General features: G+C 39.7%; 1 protein-coding gene across 5 annotated transcripts in view; it reads right to left on the bottom strand.

Moving 5' to 3' along the window:
• The window catches only part of Ndg (Nidogen), a 46,897-nt gene extending 29,323 nt beyond the window's left edge, over nt 1-17,574 (bottom strand). For 2 of the 5 annotated variants that reach the window (XM_076443651.1, XM_076443657.1), the window contains exon 1: nt 17,215-17,572. In XM_076443651.1, the coding sequence (XP_076299766.1) occupies nt 17,215-17,430 (216 nt within the window). In that variant the 5' untranslated portion in view covers nt 17,431-17,572. Of the gene's footprint in view, nt 1-17,214 lie in introns of all 5 variants that reach the window. The other 3 variants (XM_076443633.1, XM_076443627.1, XM_076443640.1) reach the window with 3 other exon arrangements.
• Nucleotides 17,575-18,370: the final 796 nt, after the last annotated feature.

Below are 18,370 nucleotides of genomic sequence, written 5' to 3'. Positions count from 1 at the left end.
TTTACGTCATAAAATTCTTTCCTTCCTCTACATCCATTGTGAAAATAATTTGTGGATAAGCATTTGAAATTGAACATAGTTCTAATCACTGACACAATATTTTTGGATTTTTTAGCAATTTACTATAAACAGTAGTTTTAATATTGTTCGAGCATAAAGGGTTAACACTTTTTAGATTTTAGATGTGTAGATATTATTTTCTGAACGAGTATTATCAAATTTTTGACCAGTTTTCCAGACGAAATACTCCAGTGTACGCCGCGTCGTGAATTGATGCTGCGTCAATTGGCTAAACTGAAAAGCGCGCGCGTTGCTCCACATTCGTCACAATGCCCACAGCGTCGTTTTAGCCATTCAAGAGACTCATTTGTACACGGGAATTAATTGAATGGAGTCAATTTAATTTAATAGCTAACTTTCATTTCTGCAAACAAATGTAAAATCAGTTTTCATCGACTCGAATACCATTACTTATTAGTAGATTGCGGATATATACATTGAAATGTTTTCAACATTTCAAAATATGTTCCAATGTCGATGATGATTAGACTGCCGATCTTTATGCAAATTATAAATTTTCTGCATCGATTACAAGAAAGTGGAGCTAAGTAAGATTTGTTTTCTTCCTTGCATAATTTTAATAAGCTGGAAATATTAGTTTGTTGCATATGAAATGTCCAGTTTTAGAATGCCACTCTTATAAAACGTGTCGATCAAGAAATGCTGTTACGGTCTATAGGTTTATTATATTGTTGCGAAGGCTTCGGCGTGGTCTTGCCGGAGAACACATAATAATAATAAACGAAACTATAACTTTATTAAATGTACAATAGAAGGAGAACAATCGATAATGTGTGCTTTCGTCTCAATCACTCGAGAGGATCTAACATCTCTCTTCTTCTTATCAACAAACTCGTTGTCCGGATACCGCAATATCGATCTGACAGGCGACTTCACTCGATCTCTGTGATAACTTCAGAATATCACAGGGGAAAGGCAACTTCATCGTAACAATATGAATAGACAGCGGATTTTATGCATTTATGACAAAAATGAGTAGGTGTAATTTAAAACAGTGAAATCATTAGAAGAATTTAATAATACTGTTATATTATTTTGGATCTATCAAACATATTAAGAAAGATGATAAATTTCTATTTTACTCCAGATTGTTGCAATTTAGCTAAGAAATTTTTATTTTGCATAAAGATCCGCTCTCTAGAAACTTTGTGGTACAAAGCTAATCCTTAGCACATATTATAAAGATGCTTTCATTGGAAATTACTTAATAAATATCTTTATTAAAGCACACATTATAATAAGAACCGCACAAAGTCTAAATGAATTAATTCTTGTCATTTTTAAAGGCAACCACGTGCCTGTTGCTTTTATAGCTTGATATGTTCAATTTTAATTTAGATGTATAATTTTACTTTTAAATAAAGTTTATTTCAACGTCAACCAACGCGATTGTCGCGTATTACTTTTATATGCCTGAAGAAATAACTTTCATGTAATTTTCGGTCAAAAGGTGTGGTGATTAATTAACTTACTAATCGTTGATGGTAAAAAAGAACTACAAAATCAAGATGACAATCTTGTAAATGGCAAAAGGTGAATAACCATAATATCTTATTTTTACCGTAATACAATTAAGAAACTATATAGGATACATTGGGTACAAAATTGCGATTGTTTAATGCCGTTGCTAATAATCGGACATTTCATATGCAACAACCTAATAGTATGTTGATGTTCTGAAACTCATTTAGTTCCTTTACTGTTCTAAAAGTTACCGTTCCATTCTTGTCATAAATGCATAAAATCCGCGGTCTAATGATGATATACAGATGAATATCAGATAAGTCTAAAACATCGTTCTAAGAAAAATTCGAATAGCATTCAAACTGGAAGCTTTCTAGGTCAGTTGCAGGAAACAGAAATTAAATAAAAATGAATTTTCTGAATTTATATAAATCCTACAGTCCGTTTAATGTAAATCCTTAATTCCGATTTGAGACCACTGTGCGACAGCAGCTGCCCCCCGTCTGTTAAAAAGACACGCTCTGCTCGTCATTAAAGGGACAAAATTAAAACTTCACGGAAAAAACTATTTTTGCTTGCCGCGAAACCCTCGTCTCGTCTGGACCGGACTAATTCGTTGTGCCACGTATTTTTGGCTCGGCCAAAACTGGAAATTGAACGGGCGTGTCCGACGATTCACTTTAGCAGTTTTAAGCGTTCATTAACAGGGTATTCTAATAGAGGCTTCAAACGAATGTTTCCAACGCTCCGGAACCGTCATTTAGGCAAAATTGTATTTTTCGGAGTCATTTGTTTCTTCATCAGATAAAAGAAATTGTATTTAAACCGCCTGTGAATTCTTACTGTACAAAAAATTTGTAATATACGGACCTTTAAATAAAATTGTCTGCGTCAATTAAAATAATTTTTAGAATGACTCTTAATTATTTCAATAAGGTGGGAGTATTGTTTTGCATTATTTGTGTATATTTCTTATAAATTCAGTAAATCCGCAGTCTAGTAATGTAGAGCCTTTCCAATGCTTATAAATTGACATCTTTGTTGATCTGTGGTTCTATTATCATTGCTAATATGTATTTACCATTTACGATCGAATGATATACGAGGTAATTCGAGTGTTGAATGTGTCAAATGTAAACGTGACGCGCGTGGAATTCATTGAAATCTTATTAACACGTTGACTGTCACGTAAGTTACGTGTTCAATACATTACATGTAACATAATTATTTATGTATTCAGATTTAGAAATGAATTTCGCGCAGTTTGCGATTTATTTTGACCCAGAGTATTAAAATCGTCATTGAATTACTCAATTTCTACCCGTTGAATTGAATGAATAATATGTTACATTAGGAGTATCAGTATACAACAAATATCTACAACAATATGTTTTATAAAATGAATAATTAAAGCTGTGAATTGTATTGTGCAACATCTCAGTTTCGTAGCTGTGAAAAAGGTCCGCTGTCCGAGGGTTGAAAATGGAGCTGCACAGCTAAGAGTTTGATAAACTAGACTGCGGATCATTGTGCATTTAAGGCTTCTGAAAATGTTCAAAAAAGGCTAAAATATAACATTCGATAGAATATATACACCAAATGATTTTATTAGAAACAATTCATATGATTAAACACCGTAGCGTAAATCTTAGGTATGAAACACCTAAGATACATGAATATTACGCAAAATTACTGAATGATGAACTTTTCAATTATATAAAACTCCTTTAAGGCGTCACCAAATAAGTTCACATCTACTTGTTCAGGTCAAAAGTAATTTGAATGTCAATTAAATATTACCATAACCAACATGGTATATAAGTATTTAAAAGTGGTTGTAATGTATTTAAAGTAAAGGTTGACAAATATTGATTGGCCAATATGTCGATCGATGATCTAATTCGTTCATTCCAAATGTTCACGTTGACCCAGTGTCTTGTTTACCGACATGAAAGTAACACGTGTCTCACAATTTCAGCAAATTTAAATTTCTTTTTCACAAAGCAAGTGAGCAATAGTTTTTCCTCAACTCAGTTTAACATGCAATATAATATCTGAATATATAAGAATTTACAGACGCAATTATTTCTTGAAAATTATCTAAGTTAAGATCGAAACGTTGTAGTAACTATGTGGTAATTTGCAAAATTGCTTTTAAATATCAAATGATTTTATATTCGATAGAATTTTGTACAATTATCATTTGTCTTGGATCTAAAGGCGCTGTTGCCATTAAAAATAGAATTCTATTTCATTACACTTTCTTAAAATTTGTCTACAAAAATTGGAAACTGCATAAACATCCGCAGCCTATTGATAAGATATGAGAAATGAAAGCCGCCAATTGGCGTCCCCCGTCAACAACGCGTTAACAGACCGAAGTTATACGCGACAACCAAATTCTGGCCCCGTTCGGGCTGTTCTCACGTCCCGGTTTCGAGACGCCGCTAATAGTGTACGCGCCAGTGGAAGTTCGGGCTGATGTTCGAGCTATTGTTTTCACGTGATGCTAATATCGCGGACGCTACGACGAATTCAACACCCGTGCCCGCGTATCGTTAAACGGGCAACCCGGTCACGCGAATTGACACGAATTAGACCGACAAAGCAATAATCCTACGTCGCCGTTAACACGCTGCTGGATTCGTTCACTCCCGCATTAGGTGTCAACTTGTTACTTCACTAATAAATCTTCGGGTTTATTTTGTTCATCGGGGAGAACCTGGATCGGGGTCAATTAGCGCGGCTGTGAATCAGACTTTAACGCGTTCACTGCTCCTCCTGCGCGCGTATCAATGCTATTGTAATAAAACACATTTCATCGCTTCAAAGTTCTTTAACCCTTCGCACTCTGGTGGCACTGTTGTGGCGACATTCGTGATCAGTAGACTGCGGACGTAATTTTCAATTTTTGTAGACAAGTTTTAAAAAAGTGTAGGTCCGAAATAAATAAAAATCGAACTAAACTCTGTCGAATTTGATACTACAGCATTTTTTTCAAAGATTCAATCTAGTGACCTGCTACGTAATAATAATAGCAGCAATACGACTTTCATTTATTTTACTAAAACAAAGCTAAACAATGCAAGAAATCAAACTACATCAATTCACAAACATTTACAATTTTCTCGTCTCGAATGTCTTCGGTTCAACAATTGAGGTTGCTGATGGTATCACAAAGTGTTTCAAAGTTTCTTGTTTATTCTAATCAATATTAAACGTACCACGATCAAATGCGCGAGTTCTTATTGAACTTCTCGAAATTTAGTAACATTATATGAGGTTTATTGGGGCTAGAATTTGCCTGACAAGGCAATCTTTTGGAGGTCCTCGCAGTGTGAATGTCATCGGGAGTAAATTGGAGAAAGCAATTAATAATTTCTTTGAAGAATAATTCGTTTCTTAGCAACGAAATGATCTGAACTTCGCTGGACCGAGCAGCAAAGCGAGGTCACTGATCAGGAAGAGGCTCGGCTCTCGGCTTCCCCCGGGCTTTGTCAGTCCGAGCGATTCCTGTCTATTTTCACCGTTTCCTCCGCGTACATGATTACCGTGGATTACGTGTGTGCGTGTGTGTCATCGGCTCAGCTGTGACCTATGACCGGTCGCGATAGCCCCGCGCATAGATAACGAGACTCTAGCTCCCGGTGTGTCTCTGAACGCGAGCGAGAGTGTCAAAACGAACCGGCGCGGCTGGCGGAGAACACGCACGATAAATGTCCACTATCGAGAGCTAGGGCCGTCGATTATCGATGAGCCAGGTCGGCTCAGCACGCTCGCAATTATCGGCTGGGGAAATCGTCTAATCGGAAACGGCTGATCCAGGCCGATTGCTATCGATCGCCGGGAATTAAAAGGAGAGAAAAGCCCTGTGCTCGCTCTCTGGCCGATCGGAATAATTAACGGGGCCTCGGCCACGCGCGCAAGCCGGACCTTTTTCTTTTCACTTAGAGAACGGCCGCGAAATTGCTCCAAAAGCCACTCGTCGATTGATCGCGATCCAGATTTACCAGGGATAATTAAAGCGACGGTCGATCACTCTGCTTACGCGGGGCTCGTTTGAAGGACGTGAAAGAAAAATGGGTTGACTTGGATCCTTCGCTTCAAACGATCGCTTTAATGGCTATAGGCGACTCGTTATATCGAGAATCGAGTCGAAGTCGGAAAGGGTCTCGTGGAAACGGGTCTGGAAGGCGGAAATGGTTTTGGAGTCGATGGGATATGCGAGTCACGCGATATGTGGGTTGTTATTTCGCGTTTTCGGGACGGCCTGCGATTGTCGCTTTCTTTTAATAGGATCAACGTTGTATTGGATGATTGGAAAAGTTCGCGACCGATCGTCGGAGACGTTAAACCTTGTCTGAAGAAACACAACGTTATTTCTGTGAAGACATCAGACGAATACTGTGTGCATAAGACCGTACGACTCAAGTGAAAACTTCTATGGCAATTGCATTCCTGTCTGTTACTCATTCGCTTGGCTAAACTCTGCTCCCCCGAGTTTACCCGAATAGCGTTTCACTTCGGAACGTGACGGATCAGACTCATTCACTGTCCAGCAATTGTGTACGCCATGCGCCTAAAGAAGTTTCCACTTGAAATAGGGATCCAGCAACTTGTAATACATTGGTTGTAGATTGGAAGACTTCTAAACAGTGAACGAACAACAGATCGAATGGCAGATGATAAATGATCACGATACGAGTTTCTCAGAATCAGTTCCAAACCGAGTTGGTGGTGGTTTGAACGGGCCATGGACTCGCGATGTAGTCTCAGTCGGAATTATTCAGATTATCCTTGGTAAAAAGAGCTTTGACGAACCAGCCAAGGTAACTCGACCCCCTTGGACCACCCCGGCTCTTAATTCCCAAAGAAATTAGAGGCGAAAGGAGATTGCGGTCGCCGTCGAAACCGCAAGCGCCGCGCCGCTCGAAAGCTTCAATTACCCGGGCAAACAACAACGGTTCCCCGTGCGACTGCGTTAAATACCAACTTCGTGCTCGTTTAAACTTCGAAACTCGATCATTTCACGGAACACTTTGCACGGATAACGAGATTCGCTCGACGGCCCGCCCTCATCGCGGGCCCTGGTTCTCGTGCTCATTGAATTTTCGTCGCCGCGGGTCGCTCGACCGTCAGCCGTCGTCGCGACGCGACGCACCCTAACAAGGAACACTATTCAATTGATGATGAAATCGCATAATTCTTTCATGCAGGTCCAAAGTATACAGAGTGGTTCAGTTAACCCTATGCACTCGGAGCTATTAGGTGTGCAAATAAGTTCGTTCCCCTTTTTTTCTACGATCAGAACTTCTGACTGAATTCGAATTACTTCCCGATTTTGGTGTCATCTGAAAGAGCTTTCTTTTAATTTCAAGAAGAGTCGTGATGAGTTCTGTAAGAGTGTCCAGTCTTATGCAACAATTTCAAGCAATATGGCGTGCGTGAAGCATCATTCGCATCACTCTTTGCATTCCAGCTTTAGAAATCAGCTGTTGAAGCTACTGAAATGGTTTGTGCGGCACTGGGAGATAACGCTGTATCTTACAGAACATGGAAAAAGTGGTATCAAAGATTTAAAGCCGGAAATTTTTATTTGGAAGTCGACGATCGTTCAGGTGCACCGAGAAAGTTCATTGACCGTGAGTTAGAGGAATTGCTTAACGAAAATCCGACCAAGACGCAAGAAGAATTGCCAGAAAGATTGGAAGTTACCAGACATTACATTTTATGTAATAAAATCTTGAATGTGGAAAAAAGGGGAAAGAACTTATTTGCACACCTAATATTTCAACTTGAAAATTAAAAATTTCTTCCAAACTAGAACAATTCCATTCTGCATGATTTTTTTAATGTAATAAATACGAAATTGGCATAACACCTCATATAATACGTAAATGTTTAGTAATTTAATCGTGTAAACAATATTTTGATTAATGAAATATTTTAATTGAATTTAGTTGAATAATTTTAATTTTAATTTTGATTGAATATTACCGTTATCTGTAATAATATGACAAAATGATATAGACGAAACTTGCACAGTATGCAGTTTCGAACGTATTCAAAACGCTATAAAAGTACATTGCGAATGCATTGAAACAAGTGGGACGGTCGATACGCATCGCGAGCGATCGAAAATCGCAAACAGTGTAACCGCGCGTCCGTGTCGCCCGTCGAACCGAAATAAAAAATAATAAAACGCCGGTCCCGCACGCGCTAACGCAATCGTATAATCAGCCGCAATCATTTTGATGACTGCGAATCGTCGACGATAACCGACGGAATAGAGATGATTGTCGTGTAGGCAGCGCTTCTAAGTAGACCAGCGCGGATATATCGCCGGGTATATCTGTGTCAATCAATTTGCCTCGAAATCGGTTTGTACACGACAAACGACAGTTCCCTCGCTGCTACAGAGAGAAACTGTTCCTCGTTTGGCTGTCATCGTTTCGTTGTGTATCGTCAATCAAAGCGATAACGTGCTCTTGCCAGTCTCTAAATCCGTGTAGGATAGCGTGTTGCTCGAGTGGCGTTCCTCATCGAGTTGATTAAAGGGATATTCAAGATTAGACGGAGGATTTTGCAGACCTACGTGATTTCACTCTAGAAAAATGTTGGCATATTTTGCTCTTTGATTTATGCGATCTACATTTAATATCGATGTGCGCATGTTTTATGAACTCTGATCCACTCCTTTGATCAAATTGAACACACTCTTAGCACTAGATTTACGGGACCTGTCAAAATGATCGATTGTATAATAAATTAGCCAGATAAAATGTATGCACTCGTTTTCTTAGTTTTCCAGAGTGCTAAAGATTTATTTACAACGCGACAGTCGTCTAAAGTAAAGAAATGTCAATTATTAACCCCTCGCTTCTTTAAGCCACCCAACATTACTTCGCAGATCACGCTGTGGCTAGAATTGAATACAATACGCAGGTCTAATCAATCCTCTTATTACCTAGTTCATGCACGGCTAATTAGTACCAGGAGGTTCTCAAGAAAGCGAAGTTTTAGATTCGTCGAAAGGCTATACAGTAAATGTTCAATAAATGCAACAATTTTTACACGATAGATGCAGCCAAGAATATCCCCCCAACTTAGTAATCTGATCTCGACTCGGTATATCGGTGTGAACCACTACTAACGCGACGCGGAGAGTCGCAGTCGCCGGCACAGTTCGAAGTTTAAATGACGATGAACATTTCGAGCGCAAGGAAGGACAGCGCGTGGTCTCTCTTTACACACGCTGTCCTTCTCCACGTTCGGCTCGGCCTTCGGACATAAAAAATAGCTACCCTGTACGGTAGATGCAACTAAATCCCCCCCGAGGCTGTTGCGTCTATAGAACATTTGGTGTATTTCGCTCTTGCCGAGGCGAGGGATTGAGACAGGAACAGATTTTGTGCAGAACTATTTTGCAAGAAGTTAACCCACGCGAAGAATGGTTCATTAAAGATCAGCCTACTTTAGTAATGGAATTAGCAGAGCGATCGTGTTATTGGAAAGACAAGCAGGAACAAGGGCAGAGTCAATCTAATTAACCGCGAATTTTCCGCGACGAGGCTGAAGATCGGCCTGGCCGAGAACGACGTCGCGATCGGACGGAATCGCGAGCGGAATTTCGCAACCTCCTCCCACAAATCGCTCCTTAACTAATGTGGGAAAGCGTCAAGGCTAATTGGTCGCGTTTACAACCGCAAATCGCCATCCATCTTGACGTGCGCGGTTCCCAATGCTGTTTCCGATACTCTGCAGGGCGATCGTATCTTCGCGGAACGGACACGCGAAACCAGCGGGTATATCTCCGCCGGAATTTCCACGAATGACCGTGTAATCGCCGGTGACTTTGTTTTCCTTCTATTAATCAAGCCGCAATCGCCGCATTTATCTGTTTAATTAGCCGCGAGTCAACTGCGCCATCGTTCCGAAAATTTCGCGATCCTTGTCTCGTCGATTTACCGCGGCTCCTGGATTTTTGCGTAACACGGGCTCGTTAAGCATTTATCTCATGAGAGCATTACTAAACGCAGTCGGATGAGCAACACACTTAACCATCATGTTCGGTCCAGAAATAGTAGATGTACCACACACTCACTTCTGTTTATGTTTCTCGAAAATTTGGTTATTCAACCGTCTACCGGAAGCCCGCTATTTCGTAGGGGTTTTAATGACTCTTTAAGTCGTCCCACGAACTAAATCTGTCCCCCAGTGTCAAAGTGACACGGAGGTAAAAGATCGATGAAATAACAAGTTGAATAGTTATTTTTCGATGTTTTTTTTTACACAAATTAATGAGTTCAAAAATTAAATTGACGAGTTTACTACAAAAAATAAAAGTCACGAAGATAATGGCGAATCTGCCTACAAATAACAGAACCGTTATTAACTTATCTCGGGAAAACTGTGTCATATTGACACGAGGGAGCTTTAAAAGAAGCTCCTCCGAAATACTTGCATAAAGGGGCTTAGGTTTTACGAGCGTTTACGTCAAATGTGGCCATCGAAATGAGATAATAAGAAAGAACCAATCGTGAAGTTTTCAGAAGTACCAAGAGAAGCGGCGAGTCTATTTATCGAGCCGCGATCTTGATGAATGAAGACGTTCGAATACGCGGATGCTTCTCGCATATCTGCGCGATCGGAATTCAGTCGAGTAACCAGCGTTATTACCGCGATTATCCGTCATTAATCATGCTCCTTTCCGGTCTGCCGAGCCCCGAGCTCGGTTCGTTCCACACCGTCGGCTGGTCATACGTGGCCACGAAACACGCGTCAATAATGTGCCGATGATTCGCCACGGCAATTCAATTGTTGACCGTGTCGATGAATGGGCCGGCACGCTGGTATAATCACGCCGTGCCGGTGCACGTGGCCGACCACGCGGTAGTTCACGTCGTTTACAGGGGAGCAACTTGAGCAAGCCCTGAAAGTTTGATGTTGCACTACACTGTTCATCGTCTAGGCTCTAAATGTTCAAAACTTTATATAGCACTGCATTATTCATCGTTTAAACTCTACATGTCCAATAATATTGCTCACAATTTAACCCTCGCAAGGTAAGGTCTAATAACCAGTGTTGGGCAATAAATAAATTTATTTAAATAAAAATTTAAATAACAAGTTATTTGTTATTTGGATATTCAAATAAAAAAGCAAAAATAATTATCTATTATCTGAGAAAGTCTAAATGAATTATTTAAAATAATAAAGTTAATTGTTGTTTACACATACAATTTCAATTATTATTTGTATTGACAAATAATAAATTGAATTGTATTTTTTTATAGGCAGCTAGGCCCTTCGGACGGACTCGACCACTGGTATACCTGAAAAAGTTGCTATAGCAGACAGAAAACGCCCACGTGAAATAAGAGAAGATCGAAAACTATTTGTTTCATTTCCACCTCAATCCAAATAATAAATAATCTTTTATTTGCAAAGAAGAAATAATAAACAGATCACTTTTGGAATTATTTAAATTACTTTTATTTAGATAAAAAGTCTAGTTATTATTTGCAATTAAAATCACACATTTATTTATTATTTAAAATAAAATTTACCCAACACTGCTAATAACACATAAATAGTAGTAAGGTGGGGTCTCTTAGACCCCTACAAATGAATTTCATAAATAGCCTCGTTTTTAATAAATTTGGGATCAAGACTAACACAGGATAAAAAGTAAACAAACAGATTTAATTTTATTCATATAAAAATTCTTTTCAATATTCTGAAACTGGGGTCTCTGAGACCCCAGATTACCTTGCGACGATTAATATTGCAGTGCAATATGCATGGTTTAGACTCTAGAGGATCAATAATATTGGTCAAAGTTTGATGTTGCACTGCACTGTTCATCGACTAGACTCTAAATGTTTAATAATGCTCAAAATTTCAATCTGCACTGCATTATTCATCATCTAGACTCTAGATGTTCAATAATATTGCTCAAACTTTTATATAGCATTGCATTACATATCCATCGTCTAGAGTCTAGACTCTAGATGTTCAATAATATTGCTAAGAATTGAATATTGCACAGCATTATGCATGATTTAGACTCTAGACTCTAGACGATCAATAATATTACTCGAAGTTAGAAATTGTACTGCACGATTCATCGTCCATACTTCGTCCAACGAGGCGAATAAAGATAAACAAATACCACTTGAGTGCGACACAGAAATTACATTTCTTGGATAGTTAGTAAAGAACGCATGCTAGTGTTTTGTTTATCAATTCTGTGTGTCTCAATTTTTTCTGTGACGTGACCCAATACCTTTGCTCGGCAGTAAGAAACAGAAGTTATCTTTCGTTTCCAAAAAATTGTGTTACATCTGTATCACTGTACATTTTATAGTAAATAATTACTGCGCAATTGGATTTTCGATTAGAAAGTATCTCAAGAAAATATGATTAATAATGCAATACAGGTTTGCACAATATTACTACACTTCCAAAAGGGTCTTCAAGATGGAATCTTCAGTGGAATCTCGATAGTAATCACTTGGTAATCAGTTTCCCTATCCAGTTCGAGTTCATTCTATTCTCTGTCACTTTCAAGCTGGCACTTATCTTGCTAAACAAACTCCCTACACATGTATTTCGCTCGTGCTCGATGTTTCTTATATTATCTCTCGAACTACACCGAACCGAGTGAACTGTAAAAAGAAAACAGTTGGCAATTCCTGGAACTCTGCTTCTTCGAACGATCGTTCGTGACAAGGTCCTGAACTTGTGACCACTTAGAAGAGAGAAATCTCAATCGTGTCTAATTAACACACATTAACTTCCGAATTACAACTGTTAAGACGTGCAACAAAGTCAAACTAATTTAATCGATGAATCCAAAACGGGGTAAATACAATTTTAGTACAAAATTTTAGTCACCCATAAGTGTCCGATATGAAATGAACGACTGAATTGATTTAGATATCTCGCAATTTTCTGTATCTGTAATTTCAATAATTACAGAATAAAGAATGAGAAACCGTGGTACGGTTAGTTATCTCTTTCCAAAGTAAAACAGTGGGTCACGCAGACAATGAGAACCGAGGGTTAGAAGAAAATGTGAAACGCACAATGCTGGAAAGTTCGAACGATCGAAACCGCAGGCTGAAGTATCGCGGTCTGCAATAGGTCGTGCAAAGTGAATTACCGCGGGTCCTCACGGTTGCGAGTTCACATTCATCGGGTTAACGAAGAATATTTCGTTAAAGAGTTAAACGTCGGGGTAATTAACTCGGCCTCGTCGCGTACTATCCGCGGTGGCCATTCTTTTTCTTACGCTCGCGATGATGATCGTAATGGAAACGTGACACGATGGCCGGCATGAGATCATGCACCTTGTCACGGCCCGCTCAATTAACCGGAGAGGATCCCCGGCGCGCAATCAGCTTTCATTCACGCCGGCTGGGAAACGGTTCTTGGAACGGTAGAATGAGATCATCGTGTCCCGCGGGACTCGGCCAGACCGTCGTCGGGTGTTTGCGATGACTCGATCGGTTTTGCAGTAAATCATCGGCCGAACGACATCGGACAGACAGTTTCCCGAAAAACGTGGCCCGCCGATAGGGAAAATACAACGCAGGGGGGAAAGGAAAGAATCTTATCTGTCCCGAGATTTTCCACTACGGAGATCGTCTCCGTTGGTTTCGCTTTTCCGCGAATCGCGTCGCGTTTATCGTATCCTCCCCCGTCTCGTTCGCGCGGCGAGACAGCATGAGAAACAGCTCCCGTGCGACGACCCAAGCGCAATTAAGCGATTGCGCGCCGGCTGCGCGCTGCCGTTTGACCGTCATCGCAGACAATGAATTCGTGTCATGCCAGGAGATGACGGCAGATTAGACGCGAGCCGAATTAAGGGGATGACCGAATGCCCCATCCCCCCTCCGGCTTTTCTTCGCTCCGCGCGCGAATTAATATTAACGAAGACGTTACGGTGCCACGCCAACGTCCTCTGTCCCCCGGCCCCGCCATCTTCCGCGCGGCGGTGGTACAATCGTTTTTACGCGATTCGAAACCACGGACACATGATCATGCGACGCATCATTGCGACCCAGACCGTCCTTCGGTGCATCGTTTCCTGAGAAACGCGTAGGATAAATGTACCTATTACTGCTGGGTACGTTTTACTGTGGCATTTTTTCCCAATGAGATTGAAATACGTGAAAATAAATATTTTACCCTGAATAAAATCGTACAGTTCAATAAGAAGAGAAGATTAATCATTCTCATATTTTTCGAATCTTATGATTCGAAAGAACATTCTCCATAAAAGGTAAAATTAGGACCATTTTTCTTCTATCTCGATCACCAAAGGAACGTTGTTCACACGATTGTACAGTCTTTATATTGCTTTAAATTGCATAGGGGAAAGTTTGATTATTATTTAGATACCTACTTCGATACAATCAAAATATAAAAAGAAACTTCTCTTGCCTTTTTAATATAAAAATTAAGTCCTCAGCATTACGTACATTAACGCGAAAGAGGAGCTCATTACTTCGATACGCCATAAGCAGGTAGGATAAAATAAGGTGTGGCAAAAATTAAATCGAAAAGTAATGAAAACAACAGTAACAAAAATAAAAAAAACAAGGTAAAGGAAGTAAATGCACGAAAATATTAAGAAATAAAAACGAAGAAGGTTTTGAGGGCCACCAATTTATTTTGTGTTTAGAACATTTCATGATAAATTAGGAATAATATTAAAATAAAGTACGATCGAAGCATGATAGTTACCCTATTCAATGGTTTCCTGAACCCACGATCCGATTCCGTGTTGTTTAAATAAGGTTTGGCGTTACTTTACATGATACAGTGCGCTTCATGATTTCAATTTAAATATGTAACATACAACTTGAATAAAGCGAAATTCCCATACACGAGCGAAATTTCGCTCACTAAGGACTATGTTTCCGCAACCCCTTGGGCTAGAAAGTCGGAATTTTGCTGGGAAATTACTTTCAGGTCTTAGGGGCTCGCTGAAACAGCTTCTCGAAAAATTCCACCCCGAAGAGGATAAACAGGGTTGTCAAACAACCGTCTTGAATTAAATTAACCCTTATGTAGGCAACCCGGTACCAGGCACCAATTTACCACATTTCTTTCAACAATTTTTTAATGTCCATCTAGAAGTATTATAAAACTGCTCCGAATTCCTTCTTTGGTCACTATTACATCAATTTTTACTACAAAAACAAAAATGTATGCAATGGATTCAATTTAAATGGTCAACTAAAAACAACGAACTTTAAAAATATTTTCTTCTGATGTCTCTGATATATGAAAACGAGGAAATGCATCTAAAAGAAAAATAAAAGGCTGAATACAGTACCGATCGAGTAAGGATTGTAGAGTCTGTCGTCTAAATGTTGACAACATCAACAGAATTTTATTATGGCTTAAAAGAAAATTAGAAACGTTCTATCTAAATTTTAATTTTTTACTAGCCAATTCGCATAATTAGGGATTTATATTGCGTCCAATAAGGAGATCAACGTTGATCTCAGAGAATATTGAGAATATAATAAGAATGAACGAATACTGATACAAGTTTTGAATGAATCTGGCTACTAGTTAACGGGGTATAAATCAAGATTCAATGTTAGACAAGAAAAACAGCGATTTCGAAGTGCTGTTACAGCGAGAGGCCACTTGGCAGCGTGCAACGAGATGGGGTAGTTTCAGTGACGCAATTGTACGCGGTGCAGCGAAGCTCCCGTAGGAAGCCCGAGCGCCCACCATCATTGTTCTAATTTAAAACGTTAAATAAACGACTCCAGCTGGTGAAAGATCGGCCTCTTTCCCCACAACGTGTAAACAACGGCACGCGCGACCAGTGTTTACACAGTTTCGCGCGCACCCTTCCCGCGGCGCGGCAACTTTGAAAACGCGGCCCTTCTCCGCGACACACCGTGTATTTTGGTGAGCACCAAATTTAAAACGGGCCGGAATGCGACTGGCCAACTTGCTCTGTCCGATGGAAATTCCTGACCGCGACGGATAAAAATAACAATTTTTCGGCGGAATCGCGCGGCTTTCTATCGCAGTTTAAAATAGACGTGTCTTTTTGCCGCGTGATAGCAAGTATTCGACACATACGCGCGGAACATTTTAAACTTAAATATGTCCACTTTTTGAAACAGTACTGGATAGCCACACTTGTGCCGCTCATTTGCCAAATCGATTAACACTAAACCTAACGAGCTCTAAAAGCGCTGAAAATATTTCAGCTGATAAAAATGACAAGGCTCTATTTATTTAGATCTCGCACAATTTTTAATACAATATGTGCTTGGACGAAAAAATTTATCGAATCAATAATTATAAAATAAAAAATATGAAACCGGTCATTTGAACGACGGTGGTAGGTTTAGTGTTAACTCCATAGAGTAAAATGGAAATTGATGGGTTAGTATACTTTCATTCTTGAAAGTTCTTTCAATTTTTGTCGCTCGATAATATTATGCCTCGGGCGGCGGACTATTCTTGTATAATTGATAATGTTTAGGATCATTGACTGCTTCATTAATTTTTTAAAACATATTTTTCAAGGTAGTTCTCATAGACACGTCAATCTTTGTATTGCTCCTTATGTAGCAGCTGTTCATTTAATTCTTTCGCAAAAAACTGAATAATTGATTATCGATTTGGCCGTGGGTCAAAACTGTTTCGGACTCCATCGTCCCAGGGTTTAACATAATTATTAAGGACATTTATCCTAGACTAAAATCGAATTCAATTCACATACAAAAAGGTTACTCCAAGATGATTTATAAACAACACGACTTATTGTACAAACCAGTAAATTATTCTAGCATACTGATTAAGTAATAATTCGACTGCGGATCTGTATGCAAAATAAAAATGTTCTCCCTTAATTTCATCCCTTAACGACTTTGTTATATTAAAAACAACACAACACAACATTCTTGAATTTTTAAAATCTTTCACTATTTTATATTTCACCCAACCAATTCCTTCATAAATGCATAAAGATCCGCAGTCTGGTAATAATTATATTAACAGACCAACGGTAACTCTCTGATTCGTTCGGATAATCGAGGCTGTACTTTACAGTACAATGGACACATAAACAATTAAGGAACCCGGTAATAGGTTTTCGGTAGTTAAAGTGATAATATTCCTCTGCCATAAACCTTTATCTTTAAATTATAAACCCAAGTAATGAACTTTCTATGATATTTTGAGAAGACCATAGAAAATTTATTGTTAAAGGGTTCAACAAGGGTTAAAGTATTGGCTCTCAATATTCCTTTACGACTAGCGTGTAGCACCGGTAGATGTTCGTTACTAAACTCCGTACATTTTATGCAAAATAATATTTTTAACTAGTAATTTCAATGCAGTGAAACTAATGTATTAATTTTAAATTGCACTTTCTCATTTTTTTCATGAATGCTTAGAATCCGGAGTCTAGTAAATACAATGCAAACATTCCTTGCCTAAACCTTTACCTTTAAACTATAAACTGCCGTAATGAACATTCAGGCCGGTTCTATGATATTATTTTCAGAGGAATACAGAAAATTTGGTTTAAAGGGTTCAACAAGGGTCAAAGCGTTGTCTACCAAAATTCTTTTGCGACTAACGATGAAGATGAAGAAGATGGTCGAGAGGGTTTGATGTACTCACGAATATGTTGTTGTAGATCTTGTCGTAGAATGCGATGGGTGTCTTCAGGACGGTGTCGGCGGAGAGGATCGTCCCGTGGTTGTCAGTTTGCAGGATCGATGAACCGGATGCCGCGTACGGGTACAAATCGTTCTTGGCGATGGCCGTGGCGAAGGGCGCGAGCAGGGCCACGACGGCCACCAGCCGCAAGACAGCGAAACGCGCGCGACGAGTCATTCTCTCGGACTGCCTTCACGCTACTGTCGATCGTCACGAGTCACAAGCACGGCGAGACGAGACGGAACGAGACCAGTCTTCTCTTGCCGCCTCCTAATCGCCTTTGCCCGCTCTTCTTTCGAACGCGTGAAACGAACGAACGCCCCGTCTCCCTGCTCTCTCCCGTGCCGCCGATAATTTCGTGCCAAGACCCCCACCCGCTTCGGATCGTCGCTTGCTTCCTCGCGAGGGCACACGCGAGCACTCGCGAGCTTTCCTATACCTATCGTCGCACCAGCTAACATTTATTTTTCCTTCCGGTACCCCGTGTGCGCGGCCCCTACGCTCCGGATTTTGTCGATCATGTTTGTTGATGTTTGAACGAGACGGTTGCGAAGGGTTCTCCCTTCAGTTCGATAGGACACGAATGACTCGTGTTCATCGCAAGAATGCACTCTGTTGGGAAACGTCTTCGTACACCCGTTAAAATAGAATAGCTTTTCGTACGAGATTTATTAAAACATTACATATGATATATGGTACATTGTTGCATGTGCAGTGTCCAATTTTAGAATGCAAATTTTATGAAGCGTTTTGTGTGCGAGCAATACTATTACCATCTACAAGTTTATTATCCGTCATTTCAAGGTAGAAAGCTTTAACATCGTAACTACCGAGCCCGTAAAAATGACGGATTTCGGGGTTGTCAAAATATTTTTTGTTTTCAGGGGCCTATTCACGATCAAATATGTTGCGCAACAATTATTGTGCAGCATGAAGTTATGCAAATCCAAATTGACACATTGACACGTTAAAAATATACCACGTTGACACATAATTTGAGCAATCGTTCAGTTTTTCACTCCGTAGTGACGAGACTCGTCTGACAATATTTGGGCAACACTGCCATTCACAGTACAAAAGCAACCCGATAGTACAATCACTATCATTCACGATCAAT

The sequence above is a fragment of the Lasioglossum baleicum genome, chromosome 2, assembly GCF_051020765.1.
Source record: "Lasioglossum baleicum chromosome 2, iyLasBale1, whole genome shotgun sequence".
NCBI lineage: Eukaryota > Metazoa > Arthropoda > Insecta > Hymenoptera > Halictidae > Lasioglossum > Lasioglossum baleicum.
This window is presented reverse-complemented; position numbering and strand designations above follow the sequence as displayed.